General features: G+C 41.7%; 3 protein-coding genes across 4 annotated transcripts; 2 read left to right on the forward strand and 1 right to left on the reverse strand.

The window, feature by feature from the left end:
* Nucleotides 1–264: 264 nt before the first annotated feature.
* On the forward strand, nt 265–2,440 carry sebox (SEBOX homeobox). Its single transcript, XM_030067602.1, has 3 exons — nt 265–364; nt 965–1,134; nt 1,700–2,440. The coding sequence occupies exons 1-3, from the start codon at nt 265–267 to the stop codon at nt 2,438–2,440; spliced, it is 1,011 nt and encodes a 336-aa protein (XP_029923462.1).
* A 2,169-nt stretch (nt 2,441–4,609) lies between these two features.
* On the reverse strand, nt 4,610–10,380 carry vma12 (vacuolar ATPase assembly factor VMA12). The gene is made up of 6 exons (XM_030067603.1): nt 9,657–10,380; nt 9,229–9,302; nt 8,104–8,193; nt 7,333–7,375; nt 6,326–6,438; nt 4,610–5,195 (listed from the first exon to the last, which is right to left on the reverse strand). Exons 1-6 carry the CDS (start codon nt 9,838–9,840, stop codon nt 5,100–5,102), a joined length of 600 nt encoding a protein of 199 aa, XP_029923463.1. The 5' UTR covers nt 9,841–10,380; the 3' UTR covers nt 4,610–5,099.
* A 637-nt stretch (nt 10,381–11,017) lies between these two features.
* Nucleotides 11,018–23,831, forward strand: poldip2 (polymerase (DNA-directed), delta interacting protein 2). Of its 2 annotated transcripts, none has more exons than XM_030066903.1 (11): nt 11,018–11,268; nt 15,657–15,738; nt 16,562–16,659; nt 16,769–16,868; nt 18,470–18,545; nt 19,032–19,139; nt 19,836–19,972; nt 20,328–20,354; nt 20,516–20,641; nt 21,345–21,424; nt 21,638–23,831. In XM_030066903.1, the coding sequence occupies exons 1-11, from the start codon at nt 11,075–11,077 to the stop codon at nt 21,750–21,752; spliced, it is 1,143 nt and encodes a 380-aa protein (XP_029922763.1). In that variant the 5' UTR covers nt 11,018–11,074; the 3' UTR covers nt 21,753–23,831. The 2 variants fall into 2 exon arrangements, with proteins under 2 accessions (XP_029922763.1, XP_029922764.1); XM_030066904.1 differs by having other exon boundaries at nt 15,663–15,738.
* Nucleotides 23,832–24,209: the final 378 nt, after the last annotated feature.

The raw sequence follows: 24,209 nt of genomic DNA on the forward strand, positions 1-24,209 counted from the left end.
TGTTGGTGGTCCACAGCTTGCCACCGGGCATTGCACAGGCCTCCATAAGGACTGGGCAGAGCTCTCCACTCCCAGCGCAGAGGCTGTGGATTAGGGACAGTCCGGAATAACACCTGAGTCTGTGGAGTGGGTGCGGGGTGTCCCGTTTGGCCGTGAGAAGGTGCCACTCCTCCTCTGTGACTCCTCCTCGGCTCTCCACATCTGTGCTGGACCCGGTGGTGGATCCTCACTTCACTGTCCGGTCTGGATCTTTATGGAGCTGCCATGTCTCTGTTCGTGGACGCAGACTTCCCTTTGCTCAGGCAGCATCAGCACAAAGACCTGGAGTTTAAGGTGGGATTTGGAGAGCGGGGTCACTGCAAAGGTAAGTCAGGGCTGAGAATAAAAGGAGAAGTTAAATATGATGAATGCAAAAAAAAAAAAAAAAAAAAAAAGTTATCGTCCTGTTTATTATTATTATTATTATTATTATTATTATTATTATTATTATTATTATTATTGTCATTTTTTGCCTTCAATGCCTTCACGGTCACTTGTTTTCATATATTTTAAATTGTCCATTAAAGTGATATCCACAAAATATATAAATAATTTAATTGGTTTAGTAATTCATAGATATATACAAGTAATTTTAAAAATGAATAGGCCTAAATTAAATGATAGATGCATAACTACTCTCACAAATATAATTTTTGCCGAAGAAACAAAATGTAACATTATAGCAAAAAAGAAATTTCGTGTGGGAAAAAACATTTATCTTGTAGTCAGAATTTAAAATCAGTGGTTTCCTAATTTAGGTGTGTGTCATGCTTCTTCTTGTTTTATTTTATTGGTTTGATTTCAGTTTTTCTTTGTTTGTTTGTTTGTTTGTTTGTTTGTTTCTTTCTTTCTTTCTTTCTTTCTTTCTTTCTTTCTTAAATTCTCCCTACAGATGGCAGGGGCGAGCGTGCGCTCTCCTCTCCAGAGCCAGAGCGCGCTGCCGTCACGGAGGGGCAGAGGAAGAGGAAGAGGACCATCTTCAGCCGAGCGCAGCTGTCCGAGCTGGAGCAGGCCTTCGCTGTGACTCCGTATCCGGACATCACCCTGCGGGAGAGGCTGGCCGCGCACACACACCTGCCTGAGAGCAAGATACAGGTCCGGTCTATGTGTTGGGGAGCAGCTGCCAGTTTTCTGAAGCATCAAGCGTGATATTTTAAGAAAATACAAAACTCCAAAACCCCTTTCCAAATATAAATTTTTAGGAGTACAGTGGATCAACGACAGAAGAGTAGAGTAGTAGAATTTGGTCAGTGTGGAAAATTACAAGTCTCTGGTCACTAAATTATCAGCTTAGAGGGAACAGTGGTCTTGATATTGTAGTTCGATTTTATTTTTTAAGCAAAGTTTCCAATAGATTTTTGGGGTTGAAAGAAAGGATGTGTCCCTACATCTTGCCCTTCTCAGCTCTTGGTCCACAATATGGAAGTCATGTCTTTTTGGCTCACTTGTCTGATTGGTCACAGGTTTAACATGACTCCTGAGCTCTGCCATTTTTTCAAAGCATTTGCCTATATTTTAAGTATTAACCACGTTAACCAAATAGGCAGTGAGAAGTAAGAAAAATCACACAGGACAATCCCATTTTTTTTATATTTCTCTGTCCTGAAATCTTCTTTTGAGTGTTTGTGCTTTAAATTCCTTTATCTTACATTTTCCAAAGGTATGGTTCCAAAACAGAAGAGCCAGAAGCATCAAAACTGGGAGACTCTCCAAGTCCACCAAGACTGCCCTGGGAGGTAGAGGGGTTGAGGAGCCCTACCAGCCCAGGACCCGGGTCCCCACCCCTGGGCCTGTCTCTTCCACCTGCTTCCCCACCCCGACCACCATAGCAGACGTATTCAGGCCGGAGCAGAGCTACTCCTGTGAGGACGGGCCACAGATGTATTCAGACTGGATCCAACGCTATGGCAACCCTGTATCGTCATCATCTCCATCATCTCTACTGCACCAGCCTGCGCCCAGCTCCCCGAAACTCTCTGAGCCTCTGCTCTGGGAAGAGGAGCAGCCACGGTCACACATCGGACCTCTGCCCGGCTTCCTGCCAGGCTCGCTTCCCCAGCCCATCATGCGGCAGCCTCACCACTCGTCATCGTCCTCCCACTCCTACCGGGACATCAGTTTGGGACCCCAGGCCTTCAGGAACTTCAAGCCCCAGAGCTTGGCTCCATCTGGGACCTACCAGGCCAGATTTGGAGGCAACGCTGGAGGTGGAGGTCACACCTCTGTTGACCAGGTGGTCCCTTCCCACCCCCAGCCAGTGTACTGGGATGTAACCCAGGGACAGGGCCACCACAACCACCACCATCACCATCATCCACAGCTGGGACCACAGACCTCCATGGGCTACATCTCAGACCTCATCTACAACGCTGCTATTGTCACCAACTTCCTGGAATTCTGATCAGCAGCTTTCTGTGGAAAATGTCATGGTTATCCACACAGAGTTGAATCAAGTGCAGCTGGCCTGGTTGGTACTTTCTTGACTAGGCAGTTCATCCAAGAAGCTTCTTCAGTTCTGACAGACTAGTGGAGAGTACCAGGTGTTTAACCTGTGTGGGGCGTCCAGGAGTGATTGTGATTCCTGGAGTCTCCATCGACACTGAAGACGGTTGACCCAACAGGGAGGAGCACTAATGAGCCAACGTCCTGGATAACATCCCCACAGGTCAAATACCTGGAACTCCCCACCAGTCTGTCAGAACTGAAGACGCTTCTTGGATGAGAAGTGAAACATCTTTGAGAGCCTGCAAACAAGTCCAGTTGCCCTTGATTCAACTCTTTGTGGTTAATAAAATAGTTGGTTATTGTCATGAATGGCCCTGAGTTCTGCCCCGCTCCCTCTCATTTACAGTGTCTGTGTCTAAATCAAAGACTATTTTTTTCCAATCGAGCAAAGCGATCCCAATGTCTGTTGTGCATCAACCAAACTGTAACATGGATTTGTTTTCTTGTCAAAGTTTTGTCTTTTCCCTTGTTTCTTAGTATTGAACAGTCACATGTTGTATGACTTCAGGAATAAATTGGTTTCATTCAGCCCACTGTTGGTTTGTCAGTTCAAGATTTCAAAGGTGCCAGTTCAGGACGTTTTCAGTTGCATTTGAGGTAAAAATGAAACCTTCATTGATACCTCCAGAGCCAAACAGTACGCAGCTTATCGAATGAGTATCCAAACAACTTGTTTCTGCAGAGGACTCACTTTTGTACTAGACATTGATGTTTCTTGCCTATTCCTGTTTTCCTGCTCAGAGCTGAGCTGTGGCATGTTTAATGCTGCAACCCCGAGTGTATTATCTTTCAAAACATCCTGATTAAAATGATTCCTTGTGGTAAGATACCATGACAGGAATAATTGTTTTCTGAATCAAAATATATTTTTTTATATCTCCCTTTCCATAAGTATTTGGAGGAAAGGAAAAAATGAATAATAAGACCTAAATTAAAGCCAGAGCTCAGGGTCTATCAGCTTACAGGCTCTGTAATTCAGCCTGGATTTAAGTTCTGAAATATTACATGAGAAGTATAATACAGGGACAGATATGACAGACAGCAGTGCTCACTGTTCGCCTGCCTGGGACCTCTGCTGGACAGCGATCTCTGCATATCATAATCATCTTTAATACCAAATAATCTTTCAATAAACCCTTAATCCGGGTGTCAAATCTCAGATCTTAGGGAGATACTTTTTTTTGTATTCCAGATGTAGTTACATCTTTTAATCTTCCCGCTGATATGATGAGACTTGTGTTTATTTACAGACAGGAGAACGATGAGATACTTTCCAAAAAACATGAATCTGTATCCCGAGGGAGGATCAGAGAAGCAAAAACATGCATGGTGGTGTTGTTTAGAGGATGCTGAGCCTCGTATCGCAGCTACCCCAACGGTATAGTGGCCTAATTGGTTGTTTTTGATGCTTTGGCTATAAAACCCATCCAGCTATCTAATTCACTTCAAACCAGATAAGCGCAGATCAGGAGTCAAAGGCAATCACAGCCACATCTGTCAGGTGGAGATAGATGATGGGAAAATAGTTGAGTAACTATTCGGTAAACAGTATTACTACCTGATGGCACAGCTGGCAGGCTATTTGTAAAAGTCAAAACAAGGGCAACTAAAGTGAAACAAATTGAATTGTAGAAGAAGAGTAACCAGTTTTTTTTCAGAATGTTTCAGAATGTATAGATACAGTTTGACATAACAATATATTTGCTTAAAATACTGACCACTTTCTCATTGCTCATACATTTACGTGACTTTCTAATCTAGAGCAAATCAACACTCAATCAGCCAATCTGAGGGGAGGAAAATGTGCCTTGAAAAAACATCTCTCTTGAACAAACATGTATTGTAAAAAAAAATGCATGATAAAGAAGACATACAAGAAGACTGAGAATGATCAGAGTTAAGATCCAAGTTAAATTCGAGCAGGGGAAGACATACTGCAAGAAGGACAACGACTGTAGGTGGATTATCAACTTTATGAATTACACTTGGTAAGGGCTGGTGATTTTATTTGAACAAACAAATCTCACTATGGGACGGGATAAAAAGAAGGAATCAGGAGGAAACAGCCATCTGAACCTCTAGATTTATTTTCACGGGACAGCGTGACGTTACCAAACAAAAACAAAAAGGAGAATACATGACGGAAATAATTCTATTGGACAAAAAGTGAATCAAAAAGTAAAAGAACTGTTATTAAATAAGAATATCACTTAACGTTTTGATTACAAACCGAACAAAGTGAAAATTAATCAAGCCGTAGTAATGAACAATGACAGGATGACACAAACAGAACAGTTTTCACTTCATGGCGTTCGAGCTTCCATTTGCTTCAAACACCGAGCTGAACGGCCTCCTCAGTAACTTGAATCTGACCCTGAAAGTGTGCGTTGTTTCTTTCAAGTAGAAAGCAGAGAGTCCACAAAGTATTCAGGTAAAGTGGGATTTATATTAATGAAGAAGACCGGAGAAGGCTTCCATGGTATTTCCCAAAGTTCTGCAGTTCCCTGGTTCTTCTTCCATGGCTGCTGTGTTTCCCTTGTTCCTTTTCCACGGTGCTACGGTTCCCCGAGTTCTCCCTCCATGGTCCGCACCAGCACGTAAAGCTCAGCCAGTCCGACTACAGACGCAGCGATCACAGCAGATATCACTCTCTGGAAACAAAGAGGCAAAGTCTCAACTCAACTCAATTATGGACACATAATTGAGTTTTTTGGCCTTTTAGCTAATATCAGATACCAGCCAGTCAGTGTAGTCCACCTCCCATATGATGGATATGATGTTTGATTTATTACATGATTGTAGAATTTTACACTGCAATCAAAATTCTCAATTTTTAAATGTGAATTTTTGGTTGACACACCCACCTTATCATGTTCCGCTTCTGTGGCCAACAAAGTCGTCACCATTTATAAACCACAGAACTGATAATTTACTCTGTAAATCAAATGTGTCGCTACGGACTATTTTATGTGGCGAAGGGACCATTCCACCCCACCCAATTTCTAGTCATCAAAACACAACAGTGCTGCTGCTTTTAGGAAAACTCATGTGAACGATGGTGTTATGGTGATGGAAAACTGGTGTCAAGAAAGTCTGACGTCTCTGAAAGTTCATTTTCATATCGTAGTGGAATGAATGGAAAAATATGACTGCTTGCTTTGGGAAAACATTAACCAAAACGTCAAGTACATACATTTTGTAGCTATTACACTAAACATGCCACTGATATGGTCTGTTAACATTAGTAACATGAGTTTCTGGGGACACACAACACGACTCTACAGCTGATTATAGTCACAATTTGACATCACAACTGATTTAATACTGGAGGGAGCTGGTGCGAGTTTGTAAGTCACACAGATGATCTTGCAATACGTGCAGTTTCAGCACTTAAATCTGTTATGTTCTGATTCTTGTCATCCTGTAGTGTGAACTGCTCTATGACTCAAACCTCAAGTGTTTTGGTAGTACAAGACCTCATGTTTATGTGAGATTTGGGGGTTTGCATGGCACTAGAAGTCGGGCAGCGAGCGATCCCTGCCTTTACCTTGTCGTCAGGTGTGTGTCGCCCAAATCCAACTTGTGAAACATATATGCCTCCAAACAAAATACAAACACTCTGCCAATTCCAACTGAGGGTGAGATGTCCCGTCATTTCAGAGTCTGTTCAGTTGTATAATGTGTCCCTAGTTTTAGCCCTCTAATTATCACTTGTGTTAATAAACAAGGCCTCATACATGCTGGAGTGAGTAGACACACGTTTGATTTCATCTTCTCTTACCGCTGTAGTCTCAGTGAACAGGTACTGGCTGCCCATGTAGGCACAGGCGAATGTGGCAACCACCGTCACCAGGAAGTTAAATACAGTCATGACAGCAGCTTTGACGGATCGCACTGCAGAGAGACAGAGGCAGAGGGGGAAAACACACACTAGACTTACTGTGCAATGCAATGCATTAGCCCACATTTTATTTTTTCTTTACTGGCACAGTAATTTAAGTAAATGTTTTATTTAATTGCCTGCATATTAATTCCTAAGATAGCATTATGATAATTCATCTTGAAAAAAATAAGAACATCTTTAAATTTATTTTCACTAAATTTGGTAACGCTGTAAGCAAGACACTGACTGTCAAACATAGTCTGTTTCCAGCTGACTGTTATTGAAATTATTTATAAGATGAAAATTCAACATATTGCCACAAATTTATTGTTTGAAATAACATGTTATACATTAGTAGATGTCATTTTAACCTGTTAATAGAGTAGTGTGTTCAAACATATTTCTACTTAGCCTGGCTGTTTGTTTTGGTAAACAATACCAAGAGACACTGTGAGCTTATGATAAACAAACTGAGTATAGCCTGTCTAGCTCAATGTTTTAATGTTTTATCAATCATGACTCCCAGGAATCTGCTTTCTTATTCTTTGCTATGAGAATTATGATTATTTTTCCTTTTAGGCAGAGTAAACTATTTGGTTGAAATCATTTGGGATATTTTTCCAGACTGGCATTTGCCTCAGCTTAAGAGCTGAAAGGATTTTACGTGACAAAATCTTGTTACTACCAGCAAAAAACAACAGACAGCCGATGAGGATGCAGCAGAAACAACAAAGGCCCAAGTATTGTTACCTGTGGGACACCATATGTAAATATAGTGCTTGACTCTAGTGCTGCTGCAATCATAACTAAAACAGTGAATCTCAACACACATTTAGAATCCATTTGGCGCTACAGGCAATAAGCACGTTATAAGAAATTGATCATTAAATGTATACCGTACTAACCTTGCCTTCCAAAATCCGCCAGTGTCCCATTCCGGTTCATTTGCTTGAAGAAAAAGAAAGACACTTGTTACTGGTTCAGTGCTTTATTGTATCTAATAGATCATCTTGGCAACAATGAGGCACATAACGGGACATCATAAATAAACAGAGACAGAGAAACTGGCACTGAATGACGAGGAAGGTGTGGGCAGTAAGTGGAGTCTCTCTGTTAGTGTTAAATTGATTCACTGCAAAGCGGCTGAAAGAGATCTTGGACTTTTCATTGGAGACCAAAAGCTCCAGTGTTTCTTTGGGCTGAGCCATATCATATCATTCATGATAATACTGGTATAACTTTGTACACAAAAAAGTGTCATATCATGATATCAACGACACAGCAGCATGATGACCCCACCGAACAGCCTCCAGCGTCTCTCACCACAACAACAAACAGAGCAGCGTCAGCCTCCGCCCTAATTACTGACTGAACTCTGTTCAACAGTGTGATGAACTGCTATAATTTCAGCTGAAACATGGCAGCTGGTGTCCAGTCCATTAATGCTGCCTCATGGGTCCTGTCCTCTCAAGGCTGCAGTAAGTCTCACAGTCCATGGTAAACTAATTGCAATACAATGTGAGCTTTTACTATTTTATACCCAAAGAAGTCAAGAAGTCCGTGTGTAGCCTATTTCTACCATGAAATACAATAAGACATAAGGCATGAAAGCACTTGTGCCTTAACACAGCCGACCATAACAACACCTATAATGTCAGGCAATAGCAAAAATTCACCTGAGTGTTGACATTACGTGTGATCCTGTTGTATTCCTCATTGGCTAGTTTAGCTTTGATCTTCTCCAGACGCGCCACCAGCTCAGGGTTCTGCAGAAAGGGAGACACACACTCAGTTTTAAAGATTTTTTTTTTTTTGTATTTCTGCTTTATTTTCCAGTCACAGTATGGAGAGAGAGAGAGAGAGAGAGAGAGAGAGAGAGAGAGAGAGAGAGAGAGAGAAGAAAGGCAGGGGAGAGAGAGGGGATGGCATGCAGAAAATGGCCATTAAGGAATTAACTGCAAAAACTAGTAGCTGATGGTTGAAAATAGCGACTTGAGGTCATAAAGATAATATGACTGAAGTTTGGGTACTCCTGATCTGATTTTTTTTTCTTCATAATTAACACACATACTCTTACCCGGTGCTAATTTTCAAATCATGTTTTACAGCAAACCAAACACCCACATGTCGATGACAAATGAAAAATCCTTCAAATCACAGGGTCCTATTTTACCATGTTCAGTGCTGTGATCACAATATGCCTTATAAAATTAATTCTTTGCTTTATATGAATTAATACCGTATTCCCTACACAAATACAATAGCTGTGTTACACTTTCAAAGGGCCCCTTGACCTCTGACCTCCAGATCTCTGAATGAAAATGGGTTCTCTAGGCAGCCACAGCTCTCCCCTTTGCAGACATGCCCTCCTTATGCAAATCCCATTCAGGTTGGGCCACAAATCATGCAGTCCAAATGTATTCTTCTTTTGGCCTGTTGTAAAATGGTGTATTTGTGCAGACCGGGGCCTAAACAGTCTTGGAGTTACATAAACTGGGTTTGACTGGAAAGCTGAGACTCTTGTGTATTCAGTGAGCACATTTGATTCATGTGTGATGATATTAGCTCCCATAGTAGCCATTTCATTGTAGTGAGACCTTTTTCTGAAACTTGTCATCACTGTGTAAAATGACCAGCTGTGACCTTAAGATAATCACAGCATTTGGAACTTTACAGCCACAAACTAGAGGATGATTCAATGTAACAAAAATCACAATAAATTGTAATACTGAACTGCAACACTTAAGATACTTAGAGCCCTTTAAATAAACTTGAACTTGGACTTAGGTGGCCGCACTCACCCTAGGGGGCTTCACGACCTCAGGCAGGTGCAGTGAGCTGTCCTCCAGCAGCTCGTGCAGGTAGAAGGGATGTCCTGCACACACACAGCAGACATGAAACAAACACACACGGTGGCAACATCTGCTCAGACGGTGGTCCCCAACTCAGTCCTCGGGGCCCCCCCTGTCTTGCAGGTTTTTGTTTCAGCTCTACTGTTTCACGCCTGATTCATGTAAAGGCTTCATGCTGACTGGTTGAGACAGATCGACCTGAACAGGGCACGTATGAAGGTGCATGGGCGTTAACTGGGTCAGGTGTGCAAGAGCAGAGCTGAAACAAAAACCTGCAGGACATGGGACAGGGAGGCCTTGAGGGCTGGTTTGGGAACCACTGTGCTCAGACATGACAGGCATCAGGGCCATGTGGTTTTACTACACCTGAGACCCACCCTCATCCTGCAGGTATTTCTTGAGTTTCCTCGCCAGCCTGAAGGACAGAGTTGATGGCTCTGACTTTTCGAGAAGCAGCTGCAGGTCCTGTCGCAGCTCCTGTGGCACAGACGAGTCAGACTTCTCCAGCAGCTCTGCCACCAGGGTCCGAAATTTATCCCCGACCACGAAAGAGGAAGCCATCGCTTTACTTGAATGGGAAACGCTGAGGAATCTGGCCTCTCTGGTTGAATATAACCTGCCTGTGTGTCTGTGAAGACCAGGCTTGTTGTCAATAAGGCAGAGCTACCAGCAGCAACGCCGGGCTGTCGATGCTAACCTCACCGAGTCAGACCTCTTTTAAAACCCCGTTTCTTAATATTTTACTTATCAATCGCGAAGAGAAGCCAGAGATCTGTCTGCAGCCTTCCCAGTATCATCTATTTACATTCAGCTACATGGCTAGCATCAGCTAAGGGTGAAAACTGTGCGAGCGGCCATGTTGTTTACCATATGACACGGTGACGTCAGGTTCACGAGGCCGCTTCCGTTCCAAAAAATCGGATCAAATTGCGCACTTTGTAAAATACGAATTAAAATAATCGCGACATTGCTCGAAATGTTTCTAAGACACGAATGTCTTTTAGCTGGACAGACGACTAAACTGTTTTCGGTATCCAAAGTGAAGAAAAAAACTTTGCGTGTGTCGATCCACGTGAGCCTTTGTCTTGTGTTCAAGCTCAGGCTCGTGAGCTCGTAACTCCGACACTCAGTGGTAAATACGACTGTTTTCTTGTAGAAATCCGGGCAGATTGGGTGACAAATACCAACTTTAGCCAGCTACTCCAATTTTCCACTAATTATACTCCATTATTAAACGTTCCCATTAGAGTAATTTTTTTTTCTTTCTTATTTTTTATTTTTATTTTCAATTCAGTTTAGTCACTGTTAGTTTATAGAATTGGTTTGTCCCTTTCGGTTTAGTTTTTATTAGTTTTAGCACTAGTTGTAGTTTGACTTTTGTATAATATGGGGAGTGTTTCTTAGGAACAATATTTAAGAATTTCAGACCAGGTAATACAATACAAACACAACACAACTGACTCACACTCATATAGGCGCCCCAGTCTCAATAAAGATCAGTCCCAACGCCTCATCATGATTGTTGTGTCGATAAATTTGAGCAAACCGATAGACTAAAGACGTTCTCTGTATATTTTATTTTATTTCGTTTTGTAAATACAAAAATCGTTTCATTTTTAGTTTAGCTCTTGTTTACTATAACAACTTTGGTTAGCACTCGTCTGTAGGCTACTCATTTTTGGGGCAGTCAAGCGCAGTTGATTTCATAATTACAGTATTTCTTACGGCACTTGAACGCAGCACCTATGTCCTGCCACACGCGTGCGCCGGCTGCGAGACGCCTGCAGGAGGAAAGATGGCCGCCTGCGCGTTACGCCGAGGTCTACTGAGTACTGTCAGCAAATACAACAAGAAGCACACACAGAGAGTACTGAGTGTCCTGGACAGCGGCGGTGGCGGCGGCGGCTTTGAGGCGTTCAGGCCGCGGCTGCAGTGCCTGGCCTGCGGGCTCTCCGGCAGCGTCCAGCAGGCGAGGCTCATGTCGTCACGGTAAGGGGCGCTGCCACTGTCCTCTCTGCCAGATGCTAACCAGGGAAGCTAACCCACGACTTTAGCTCGCTGGCTAAGTGCTAGCAGGCGACCGTCTCCACGTCCCGTCCTTCAGCGACATTGGCCGCAGTGTGGAGCGTGTGGAGGGGAGAGCCCCGCACCTGGAGCCCGACGTGCGGACCTGGGACACTTTTTGTGGCATTAAGGGGAGCAGAGTTGTACTCTCCTGTAGCTAGCAAGTTTACATGTCCAGCAGATTGCTCAGTACCACATGAAATCTGACTTGGCCCCTTTGATGCAGCTGCTCCAGACAAGCCATCCCTGTCTTGCACAGATCAAAATATTTGTCTTTTTATTATCATTATTATTATTTTTTTTTCGATAAGTACCACCTGCAACCTGTGAATGTTTAAGGTTTTCAAGGTTTGGACCAGGAACCCCAGGGCTCCTCAGGTGGTGGTGTAACATAATCAAAAATAATCATAAGAATTTGATCAATCATAATCACTACTCATAAACACAGCTCAAGAGTAAATAACAACATGGATTCCTTAGTTAAAACAATGTGAAGGTCTGTGGTTTAAAGTGTGTCTTTATAGGGGTTTTTGAGGAGAAGAGGTCAGACAACTTGTGTGTTAAAATGGATTTTGTAAAGTATTCTTGGTTGTCAGGACAGCCAAACGTCTCCACGCACTGACAGGTGGGACTCAGTCCAAGTGTTGCCTAACTGTGACTTGCGCGGCTGTGTGTGAGACATGTAAGCCTGCATCACACACACGCACAAAGTGACCAGGCAGTTTTTTTTTTCTGCGTCACCAACATGTAATCAGAGCTTAAGGACTTATTAGCCTACTATCATTAGAAACACAGAGAGAGTACTGTTGATGTTTCAGTACATAAACAGAGATTTAATTTGGACTTCCATAGGAGCAGTGACGTGTAATGCTCTGGATCATAAAAAATAAGGAGTGATTTTTTTGAATTTCCTTTGTTTTTGTATCAACACTCGGGTGCAGGTGCTGCAGTGTGTGTCAGTTAGCCTACATTTGTAGTCTGCTTTCTGCCTGGCTTCCAAACTGGCAGTGGTGACATGTGAGAGTGGAAAAAGGGAGGGTGGCTATTGGCCAGAGTAGCCACTGGGTCTTATTTCTCTAGCCAACTCTGTCTGGCCGGTCAGAACAAGCTGCTTACAGAAAACACTCAGACCTTTTCTCACACACACAGATAGAGGGAGAATATACTTAAATAATGAAGCCAATACGAGATAAAGTTTTGATGGGTTTGTGCTAGGGCTGGATAATATGTGCAAAATCAAATATCATTATATTTTTGACCAAACACCTCAGTACTGAAATTGTAGGGTTTACTATGATACCTTTAATAAGATTTACATGCAAGATTGTGGATAGTCAGTTTTTAGTAATGTGTATTTAATAATCGAACAGGTGCAGGTAAATAATAGAACAAGTAGAACAGCCTAAAAAGTTCAGATTATTACCTCCCTTTACTGTAATGCAGCTTTTAAAAACAGGACAAGATGAGACTTGTGCCATATCACGATACTACAGTATCCAAAATCCCAGATGATATCTAGTCTCATATCGTGATAGTGACACATCTCTGATATCGCCCAGCTGTAGTCAGAACCCTGTGCAGGAGTAGTAGCAGTCACCATTCAGCACCAGCTGGCCTGCAAGTTTATATAACCATTATATTATATAATCACTTCTCCTGTCCTGTCCTGTTGATGTTTCTTCCCAACTTTTTCTTGCCACAGTGACATGACAGCTTCCTTTATCCCAACAGGTCAAGATGACTTAGGCTGCTTGGTTCGCATGTATGCTTATTGGCAAGGCAAACTGTTGAGCAAGGGTTGCTTCTGGCTTAAGCTAGTCCTTGGTTTTGCAATGGCTTTCCTATATTTAGATCTGATTATCTCAGTGCACACAGTTTATTGACACTGCTCGGACTGTCACAGAGCCAGAAACAGAATAGAGGTGGCTGTCTGAAAACATGGTAAGGCCAATAGGCGCACTGAGGTGGACCGTCTGGCGTCAAGTTAGTGTTGCTTAACCACAACACCATTCACACACTCAGGTTTACTCATTTACAAATTTTTACCAATGCAGAGTGCCTTCACAAAATAAAAAGGAAAAACGAAAGCCAAAAAGCAACAACAACAAAAAAAACCTTACTTAATGCATCACAATGGGTAGACCAAAATATACACAAATTGCACTGCTCTGTCCAACCCATTTACAACCAAGCCAAACCCTGTGTTATACATAAAAAAGTAACCTGTCACCACCACCTTCCTGGCCTCACAGTACAACACACAGACATTGTCATTCTCACCATATTTTGTATAAGCAATACTGAACTAAATGGTGTCAAGTTTACTCTTAAATGAAAATATTGCTGTGGTAAGTCTAAGTGCTGCAGACAGGATCCTCCACTGCTTGGATCTGTAAGTCCTAAATGTAATCTCACATTGTGTTTGGGGATATGTGAAAGATTAGTGAATGCATTGTTGGAGCAAAACACCCGGGAGCTTGGGTTTTGGAACTTAAACTCTCAAATATTTGCAAACCAGTGTCAGAAATTTGAATTCACAGAAAAGATTTTACAAATTCCACAGGTCGATATTTGAATAAAGTGCTTTGCTTTTATAGTTACTCAAAAAAGTACAAGAACAACTCTGTGATTACAATTTCAGAACCTACAGGCTGATCAAAGATGGATTCATGGCACATGTTTTATATTAATGTTTTGATTGCATAGATATTAGTTAATTGGTTTGGCCCAAGCTGAACCAATTTGATTTTCGTTAGTTCCTTTAACTGTCAGTGATATCAAAATTATAACTAGTTTGGATAAACTTTGGCCTAGGTAATGATAAACATACAAAGAATCACAATTTGAATATTCAACAGCAGTAAAAACACAGCTTGAAAATTTAATTCTGTTTACAGAAAAATATAGCTGTCACAAACTTCAACCGGAGTTATCTGCTTTAAATTTGAGTGATGGATCTCCATGCATCTTGTCAGAAATAGTGAAGTTGTATTGTTACTGTTAAACATTCAGTGGTTTAAGAGGCTTTTGGTGGCTGTTTTGGACTCTTTATGCTTTAATAACTGTTCTCAACCTTATCCAAATCAGCCATTAATAACTTATAAACATTTTTATAAAAAAAAAAAAAAAAAAAATTGCAACATGTCAAATGCCTGAATGACAGAAAGATTTGATACAGTAGGTGTCAAAATGTTTCTTGAGGTCGAAGTGACATGGAATTAAAACAGGTGACATTTTAAAATTGCACTCTGCTCTGGCAAAGTGACTCAGCCCGACACGAGATCCAGAACCAAAATTGCTATGGAAAAAAAAATTGCATGCAGACATACTGACATCCAACCTTGAGTGGAACACAGCATCAGAATACAGTTAAGCTTGAACTGAGATAAATGCCCCGTGTGTTTAGTCCTATCGCAAACTTGCAGCTCCCAAACTTATGAAACCTTCAGGATTTTTGTTTTTGAACCACATTTCTCAAATTCTAATCCATTGGCTCTAGGAGTTGTAAATCTCAGTTTACTGGTCAGTGATTATCCTTGTGTGCCGTACACCCACGATATGAAAATAATCTGAAACCTACTACGCAATATTAAAATCCTCCTGTCCATACATCCCCCTCACCAGCCCCCACTCTTCATCTGTGTTGTGAAGATTAGCTCAACAGAGAGCAGAGAAGAATGTGTGTTATGAATTAGAAGTCAGCCAGCTGTTGTTGTCAGTGCTTTGCTCTTACAGTATGTGCTGTACTGTGTGTGTGTGTGTGTGTGTGTGTGTGTGTGTGTGTGTGTGTGTGTGTGTGTGTGTGTGTGTGTGTGTGTGTGTGTGTGTGTGTGTGGTGTGTGTGTGTGTGTGCTGTGATGGAGCTGAAAGGGAAGAGATGGAGTTTAGATTGAGTGATATTTCTGTTTGTTGACATCTGACAAGTGGAGGTGTTATATTCAATCTTGTCAAATAGTCTAACACTTGTGATTGAGATTATTGCCAGAAAGAAGGAGGGAGGGAGGGAGGCTGCAGGCAGGCAGGCAATGAGATTTTCTTCCTATAGAGATGATTAACATCCACATGATTCACACGCTTACATTTCTGTATTGTTGAGTTTCTAGTTAAAGCTCCTTAGGGACAGTCCTGTGCTGAAGTGCATCACACTTGCTGTAGTTTATATAAAGCAGTAAAAGCACGAAACCAAATTAATCTAATGTGTTTGTGTTTTGTCGGTGCATGTTGTTGTTGATAGCCAAAGTTGGTTGTAAACACACACACACAAACACACACAGCAGGGTCCCGTTCATAATGGTGTTGCCTGTATTTGGCAGGAACAGGCCTGAAGGGAAGGTTTTGGAGACGGTGGGAGTGTTTGAGGCTGTGAAGCAACATGGCAAATATGAAACAGGACAGGTAAGACGCTGACACGCTCACTCATTTAGATCAATATTATGGCACTTTTCCATCACATAATGTAGGATCCAGTATCGCGAACTGTAAAGCCAGAAGAGCCGAGGTGCTCCCCTCGCTCTACTCGGCTCTACAGAAAAGTAAAGCAAGTAGAGCTGAGTTGAGTACCTCAGCTCTACCTGCTTTACTTCTCTGGATCTTGTTTCCATTGCAGATAGCTCCTCCTCACGATGAAGCCCAGCCTGACTAGTTGTTTCTCCCTTCTCCACCAACGTCCCACACAAAAAAATCAACACCACCAAGTGGAAATAGCTGCTTCACATAGATATTTGCTGCTAAAATATTCTTTTACATGGATAGATTATTAAGTATGACACAAGTTTTGGAAGTCTTGCTTTGGTATTTCATGGTTGTAAGCAGCGACTAGCAGCGCTTCGCTGTTCAATTTCTCTCTAAACAATCAATGGTCTGCAGGTTTTCATGTCACCTTTGTCTGATGGAAAACAAAAAAGCAGGTAGAGTCGATACCTTTTGATGGAAAAGGGGCTTTAGTCTTATGTTGGGTGACATTGAGCGACAAGTTTTTTTTCCCCTCATACAGCTGTAGTGTATTGTCTCGTGTTTGCCACTTTAGTCTGTTTTCTCAGTTCTGATAATCAGTGGTAGCCTGTGTATTGTTATTGTAGCATATTTCAAACAATAAAGCACTTTGCGTGATTTCATGTTATTGTAATCTCATTTGTATATGTTGTGTGCCCTGTTGAACAACCAACATATATAATCCTACAGGGACTGATCCCATTTCTCCTTGTTGTGTTGCCCTCAGCTGTTCCTCCACAGTGTGTTTGGCTACAGAGGCATCGTCTTGTTTCCCTGGCACGCCCGGCTGTACGACAGAGACATCACCCCTCCCATGTCTGACAGGTAAACCCCCAGCTCGCGCAGGCCACACCAGCAGGCCGTGCTCGGTTTGGTTTGTGGGTCAGATTTGTATAACTGAGATCCCGGTGTCTCTGCTGCTCTCCTTTCCCAGCAAACCGGAGCCCCCAGGAGCCCACGGCTCCAAGGAGGTGAAGGGGAAGACCCATACCTACTACCAAGTCCTGATCGACACCAGAGACTGCCCTCACATAGTGAGTCAATACATACAGTCAACTAAAGTGGTTTACTAGCCAGTCAAGGCCGCTGACTGCTGACGGTCATTATACTTACAGCTCTGGTTCAATCAAGGTTATTACAGTTAACTAAAATTAAATTAAACATTAAAACTAGATGTGAAAAAACATTTTAGTTAACTGAAATAAAAGTAAAAACTAGACTTTAGAAAAAACAAACTGAAGCTACAGTGTGAATTTACAAAACTAACTAAAGTAAAATAAAAATATACTGAACATGTCTTTAGTTTTCATCTTTGTGTTTTCTGTCAAATTCATCAACACAACAACCACGAGGAGGCGTTGGTGCTGATGTTGAGTCCAGGACGCCTATATGACTGAGAATCAGTTGTGTTGTGTTTGTATTGTAATGCCTATTCTGAACACGCCCCCATATTATAATAATAAAATAACCAAAACTAATACTGAACAGATAGAAACTACACTAAAACTAAACATTTTTAAACAATAAAAACTAAACTGAAACTAGCAAATCTGTCTCGGAAACTAACTGAAACTAAACTGAATTGAAAAATTAAAAACAAAATGCAAATAAAATCTAATGAACAGATTTGTCTCTGGAGCTTATAGAAGTCATTTTGTACCCTTTCTCATGTTCATCTGCCAGGCCTGCCTGCGTAAACTAAAAACAATACTAAAAAGTTCCACATGTTGGATGTTCACTACATCTTTTTAAGATTATTTTTTGGACATTTCTATGTTATTAGACAGTCACGGGGTGGAAACATAACCTCCACCCAGTTTCGCTGGTGGAAGTAAAAAACATCCAAAAGTTACCGGCTCAAAAACAATATGACCTTTACTGGTGTATCCAGCAAAGAACCAGAAAATGATTTTTTTTTTTTTTTAAACCAATAATTGGCAAGTGTTACTATGTATGAAGTGTTACTATGCCATGGATAACAAGAGAGAAGCATAGCTCACCACCAGATTTTGAATGATTTCACTAAGACCGAGACCCACATGTTTTCCTAAAATAGTTAGCTTGTCTGTGGGTCCTGAAAATGTCTTAAAAATCATAATACCTAAACTGAAAGGTCTTAAACACGGGACGCCCGGGTGCTCGCCTGCTAAGAGCGCATGCTGCTTGTCCTTGTTGCGGCATCGTGGATTCAGGTCCGAGCCCAGGCCGTTTTCTGCATGTCTCTCTCTATTGTGACTGTCAAGTAAAGCAGAAATGCCAAAGAATATAAAAATATATATAAAAAAGAGAAAGGTCACGGTTTAGTAGAGTATTGTATTTCTCAAACCCCTAAGCTTTAAAAACACTGCTGTTGGTTTGTCTGGTTTTCTGCCCAGTCACGCAGACCTGCATTTTAATATTTCTACAGCTGATTTCATTCTCAGACTTATTCCACGTTGAATTTCAGTGTGTATAAAACATGAAACCATTAAAAGAATTTGTTTCCTGTTCTCTTAGAGAATTTGTTTGCTGTCTTCACATTCAGTACAATGGTGTTGCATGGGCGATTTGGCTCCTGATACAAAGCAGCAGCTGTTGTAGCATTAAGCAGTATTTGGTCGCCTGTTGTGTAACTGCTGTTTTGTGCTGTTGACAGTCCCAGAGGTCCCAAACAGAAGCAGTGACGTTTCTGGCCAACCATGATGACAGCAGAGCCTTGTACGCCATCCCAGGTATGCAGCCGCATGCAGACCGGTACCAGATTTTACCCTTTCACACTGGTAGTCCAGCCTCCAGCCCCAGTGCACCGGCTCTGCTCACATGTCACTCACCTGTTGGTCAAATAATATCGTCAGTGTTAGCAGTGTGTCCTATTTTTGACCTTTTGTTTGATGGTGCATTTAAATAATATGGGAAAATGGTAGACGTGAGGTTAACACTTGAAAACACTCACATTTCTGTTGATAAGTAAGTACATTGTGATGTTGGGTTTCCTAAAACATGAACTCGGATGCATGTGTGTTAATTGTCAAAAGGCAAAGAAAACTTGAGACACAGTGTTACAACAGCTTCAAACAAGTTAAAGGGCATGAATTATTTGCTGTAGCCTGAGCCTCCATTATCATATTTACACGTCTCATTTGGAGAATTTGAATTTGCTCCATGTCTCAGGCCCATGTGACAGTCTCTCATTCCTCCTGTGCTTCCTCTTTGTCCAGGTCTAGACTATGTGAGCCATGAAGACATCCTGCCCTACAACTCCACAGAGCAGGTTCCCATCCAGCATGAGCTGTTTGAGCGCTTCCTCATGTTCAACCCTGCCAAATGTAAACACTTCAGTACCTAATTCATCTTCCAACATGGTTTTCTACGCAGTATCATTACACTTCTCAATCTAATACATTTCTCTCATCACAGTTTCTGTCTGTAATCACTAAAAGAAATTAGTAAACCCCCAGTGGTGTACCAAATAATGTTTGTGAGGCCAAATCTTGACAGGATTTACTCTCATTCTACCAAAAATTCACACTAAATAATGAATATATTTCACCCTGAAGGAACACCCCAGTTCCTCATCAGTTAATCATCATGTCTTTTGTAAGCTGAATATTTGTTTTGGCTTAATCTGTAATTTTTCTTTAAAATGTTTCAAATGGAAGAGGGAGGCTTACACATAGTTTTGCAGTGTCCTCATTTTCCTTATAAGTCAATATCACCACCCACTGGACTGTTTTTTTTTTTTTTTTTAATGTACTCCTATCTCTTGGGTGGGTAGACAGTGTCTTCATGTAGCTTTGATTCTGGGAAAGTGAGTAAGTAGTTGTGTGTGAATGGCAACACATCGCTATTCATGAAATTTGATAGTCTTTCGAATTTTTATGGTTTTATGTCACTTAGCTTTGGAGGTGAAAAGGTAAGTGGTAAAAGAGTTTGCGTGATATAGTGTGTTCTGTCCATGGATGTTCTGGCCTTGGCCACAGTTCAGCAGAATGAGTGTTTTCGTTTCCCTCTGGGCTCTGCAGCTCCTCCATTCACGGCCAGAGACACCCTGAAGGCATGGCAGGAGAAGAACCACCCCTGGCTGGAGCTGTCGGACGTCCACAGGGAGACCACTGAGAACATCCGAGTTACTGTCATCCCCTTCTACATGGGCATGAGGGTAACACAACAGCACCACTCTTACATACATAAGAAAATAAGCAATAATAATACAATTTAGTTCATCGTCACCTCTCTGAGCACTCAGTTACCCAACACGGATAAAATACAAAAGGACACAACAGCAACACAATACATAAAAATCTATGCATTATAAACCTACATAATTTATCATAAATAGATGCTGCTTTTGTTAATCATTCCCTAAAGTATAGCTTGTAGGTACACCAGCTCACAGCTTGTTGTGATCATGTTCTGGGTGTGCCACTCTCTCCTGCTGTGATAATGAGCTTGAAGGCATTTCTCTAGTCTATTCAAATACTAATGACTGATGGCAAACTCTCTTCCTTCCTCAGGAGGCCCAGAACTCTCATGTTTACTGGGTGAGTAGCTGCTAGTTTCTCTGCAGGTAAAACCATGTAACGATTCAGTGAGACCAATGTGGCGAACTTTTAGCCTTCACAGGTTATTTTGCTTATTACGGAGACTGACAGCTAACCAACCTGTGGCTTACATCCGCTGGTGTTTGTTTGTCTTCCTGCAGTGGCGGTACTGTATTCGTCTGGAGAACATGGGCAACGAGGTTGTTCAGCTGAGAGAGAGACACTGGAGGATCTTCAGCCTCTCAGGAACCCTGGAGACGGTCCGAGGACGAGGTGTCGTAGGCAGAGTACGTGCAACACACACACACACACACACACACACACACACACAATGTACAATATCTCAGACCAGAAGGGGCCCTAAAAAAAATTCTTGCGAGTAAGTTATCTCTAAATGATACAAATAGATTTTCAATTAACTTGGCCTTTGTGCAGCAATACCGGATTGCTTTTTTCACCAGGTTTTTTCAGGTCAGTGAGGGCGGCTGCATTCAGCACGACTTCTCACAAAAAGATAAAACGGTTGCTGGGATTTAGGTACCGTCAAAATCTCTGTGCCTGTCAGCAGACAAAAGAGGCAAACCTTCCATTATTGATCAAAGATAGCTCTTTTCTGGCTGAGACATAACCACCCTGCCGATTTTTCCACAACTTGTCACAGCAGTAGAGATCTAATGTCCACTTGTGCTGATCAGCAACTTGGTGTGGGGATAATAGCTACAATCTGTAAAATATGGCTAACATTGCTTGTAAAAATGTGAACATATGATGTGAAACTAGTTGGCAGTGGAGCATGGAAGTAATTATTCAGTGGTGAGGATGTGAAATGTAGAACTGCTGCATGAGGACACCCAGTGAGGTTGTTTCAGCGTTTAGAGAGCCACCTTGCCACCTGGTTGTGAAGACACAACAAATCACTAATATTGAACAGAGGCTTTGTTGTGTGTGAGAGGTATCTGTAACACACAAAGATTTTGTGTGTTGTTCCAGGAGCCGGTGTTGTCTAAAGAGCAGCCAGCCTTCCAGTACAGCAGCCATGTGTCCCTACAGGCCCCCAGTGGGCACATGTGGTGAGTTTGTTCATTCTTACAAGTTCTGCTGTTATTTGTACACTCAATGCATTTTTAATGTTGTCATTCACACATTTTGTTAGACTTTTCATCATACATCATGTGCAGTACGGTCTTAATTCGTTGCAGTTGTCATTTGAAGTGATTTATCCTCTGATTTTTTTGCTTGTGTTACCATGTACGCTCACTCAGTCCCCTGTTGTCTGTGTTCAGGGGGACGTTTCGCATCGAGAGGACCGACGGTTCCCACTTTGACGTTCGCATTCCTCCTTTCTCCCTGGAGAGCAACAAAGATGACAAAGCGCCCCCTGCAGGCTACACCTTATAACTGCAATTAGTCACCTCCCACCTATGAAGCCCTGGACACGCTGTCACTCTTGGCCTCGGCTGGTTTGTCTAGACTTGTCCTTCCCCCGTGTCATTGCCTCAGCCTCCACCATAAGAATAGAGCGAGTCAAGTTAAGGAACGGGAAGATTTAACTTTTCTAGATAATCCAATGTTGGCCCACTTAAGCCTTTTCCCTGTCAGAGTGCACCTATCTGTTATCTGTCATCAATGACGTAGTATAGAATAGACAAAACGCTCAGCATTTCTGTGCGTCTTTATTCCATGTTGCATTTCAAGAGCTGTGTGCAGTCCAGTGGTCGAGGTTTGGGAGATAGGGAGGTGATTTCATGTTGCTAAACTGAGCTGGATTTGCCTCAAGCAGGTTGAGCAGAGGTGAGGACAAGGTGGGTTCATACTGGGTGTGTGCACACCAAGCTGTGGGTGTCCAGCAGCAACACAGAACAGCAAGTCCAGCTCGGCTTTGCATTGTGGCTTCAGTAGGATACTTCAAGTCAATACGCCAAGCCATCTTTTAACCTACAGAGAAAAAAACGCTTCCTTTTTATTAATCTCACTGAGATTTCCGAGAAAGTATAACTCTGGCTGTTTATGACATGGACCCCATTTTCCATCATAGGGATTGATTTTGACCTAAATCTCATTAATTTCTGCACTGTATATAGAGCTGCTGATGTGTTGCCCCAAAAGCAGCCCTGCTTTTCTTTCAATACACTTACTGCGCACGTTTCAATGAACCATCCTGGGGATTAATTGAAAATGATCAATTCCTACCTTTTGCGTGCCATTTTGATGCAACCTTGTTCTCTTTTTGTTGACTGGCTGCATCTCCCTGTCAATATGCTCCAGTTTAGAAAGTAAAGAATGAAAATTGTCAGGTCATAGATAAATTAAAAGCAAATGTATGAAGACAAGATGTTAGTTGCTTTATTATGAAGCAGTTGATGAGATTGTGGTTCATCTCTAGTGGTGGAATAGTGGGAAAAAAATAGGGTCAAAGAGGTCATATGAAAATGGCCAGAGTAATGCTTTAGTTTAGTGCTTTGAAATAAGTTTCACTGGTTTGAGTCAACTTAAATACTGCCATGTAGGGGTGGGAATCACAGGGTAACTGGTGATACAATACTGTCGCAATATTTTACCCACAGTAACAGTGGAATCACAATACAGGCGATTCTGTGATATGCAGTAATATTGTAAGATAAACAGCTGTGATACATCACCATTTCTGTAACTGAAGAACAAAAAAATACCCCGAAAAAAGGCAAAAAAAAAAAAATAAAAAAAAATTCAAATAAGCAGGAATGACCAGTGTTTTTCAGTGTTATGATCTGCACACAGACTGCAACATGAACATGACAGAGCAGCTCCAGTTCAAACAACTAAAGGCAGGGAACAAGATGTGACTCAAATGTGCATCTGTGCAAACAAAGTTGCAGACTAAAATATCCATACTGGGCACAAGTGTATCGATAATGTATCAGAAGAGGAAGTATCGTGATGAATTGCATTATCGATTTACCCCTACTGCCTCGTCAACACAGTATACAAAGGTCAAACCTCTGAGATGGCTATGAGAGGGAAAAGCATAATGAATTCTGGGGAGGCTTATATGGGAAAAGCTGAAAGTGAATCAGAACGACCTTGGTGGAAAGAACAAGATGGTTTGTTCTGTTCTTTAGGTAAAGAATCAGACACACCTTAAAGTAAATAAACCAACCAGTTGACAGCTGGCATTGTGGCTAACAAGACAGGTGTGTTTGGAGTGTGTACCTTCATCTCTGCAGTCAGTGTTACCCATGAAAACCCAAATTAAGCCCTCATCTTGGACATGTTGGATGTGTATCCATACAGCTGACAGTTCTGCTGCCCCACATAATCTCTGAAGGGAGAGAAGATTTTAATTTGTCGTCTTGAGCCCACGATCTCTCGTGAATTGAGGAAAGAAAGTAACCTTTTTTTTGTTTTGATAAGTGATTTGAAGCAACTGTGATGGTTGATATTCTACTGTAAATAGTGATGTAATTAAAGGCAAAACAAATAAATACCTTTTGAAAAATACATCTTGACATTTCTCTTACAGTTTTCAATAATATGCATGTTGAACCATGGAGAGCCATTACAAAGTAAGTCAGAGCTTAACAGAACAAGGACACTTTTAGCTGAACTTATTTGTGAATATTAATAGCACATTTTGGGAATAGTGCAACACACCAGAGAATCCACCTTAAAACTATATAGCTTAAATTATTAAACACTCATTTTTACTGCAATATGCATAACAGGGTGTGCTTAATAGCTATGTATGATTCCTACCTTTTTAAAACATTTTTCCTTATTCAGTCATATTGCCACAGTAATCCAACTGTTAGTGTGTCCATGCAAAGGCAAACCTAAGGTTAAACTGAGACTGTAGTCAGTCTGAGTAATTCAACTTTC

This window comes from Myripristis murdjan, chromosome 13, assembly GCF_902150065.1.
Source record: "Myripristis murdjan chromosome 13, fMyrMur1.1, whole genome shotgun sequence".
Classification (NCBI taxonomy): Eukaryota; Metazoa; Chordata; class Actinopteri; order Holocentriformes; family Holocentridae; genus Myripristis; species Myripristis murdjan.

Bases quoted from the DNA above. Each gene is read 5' to 3' on its own strand.
- poldip2 (XM_030066903.1), top strand. From the start codon at position 11,075: ATGGCCGCCTGCGCGTTACGCCGAGGTCTACTGAGTACTGTCAGCAAA. The intron at 19,140-19,835 runs GTAAACACTTCA...TGGGCTCTGCAG, and splicing joins CATGTTCAACCCTGCCAAAT to CTCCTCCATTCACGGCCAGA. The intron at 19,973-20,327 runs GTAACACAACAG...TTCCTTCCTCAG, and splicing joins CCTTCTACATGGGCATGAGG to GAGGCCCAGAACTCTCATGT.
- vma12 (XM_030067603.1), bottom strand. From the start codon at position 9,840: ATGGCTTCCTCTTTCGTGGTCGGGGATAAATTTCGGACCCTGGTGGCA. The intron at 8,194-9,228 runs GTGAGTGCGGCC...CCCTTTCTGCAG, and splicing joins AGGTCGTGAAGCCCCCTAGG to AACCCTGAGCTGGTGGCGCG. The intron at 6,439-7,332 runs GTTAGTACGGTA...GTCTCTCTGCAG, and splicing joins GGCGGATTTTGGAAGGCAAG to TGCGATCCGTCAAAGCTGCT.
- sebox (XM_030067602.1), top strand. From the start codon at position 265: ATGTCTCTGTTCGTGGACGCAGACTTCCCTTTGCTCAGGCAGCATCAG. The intron at 365-964 runs GTAAGTCAGGGC...TCTCCTCTCCAG, and splicing joins AGAGCGGGGTCACTGCAAAG to AGCCAGAGCGCGCTGCCGTC. The intron at 1,135-1,699 runs GTCCGGTCTATG...CATTTTCCAAAG, and splicing joins TGCCTGAGAGCAAGATACAG to GTATGGTTCCAAAACAGAAG.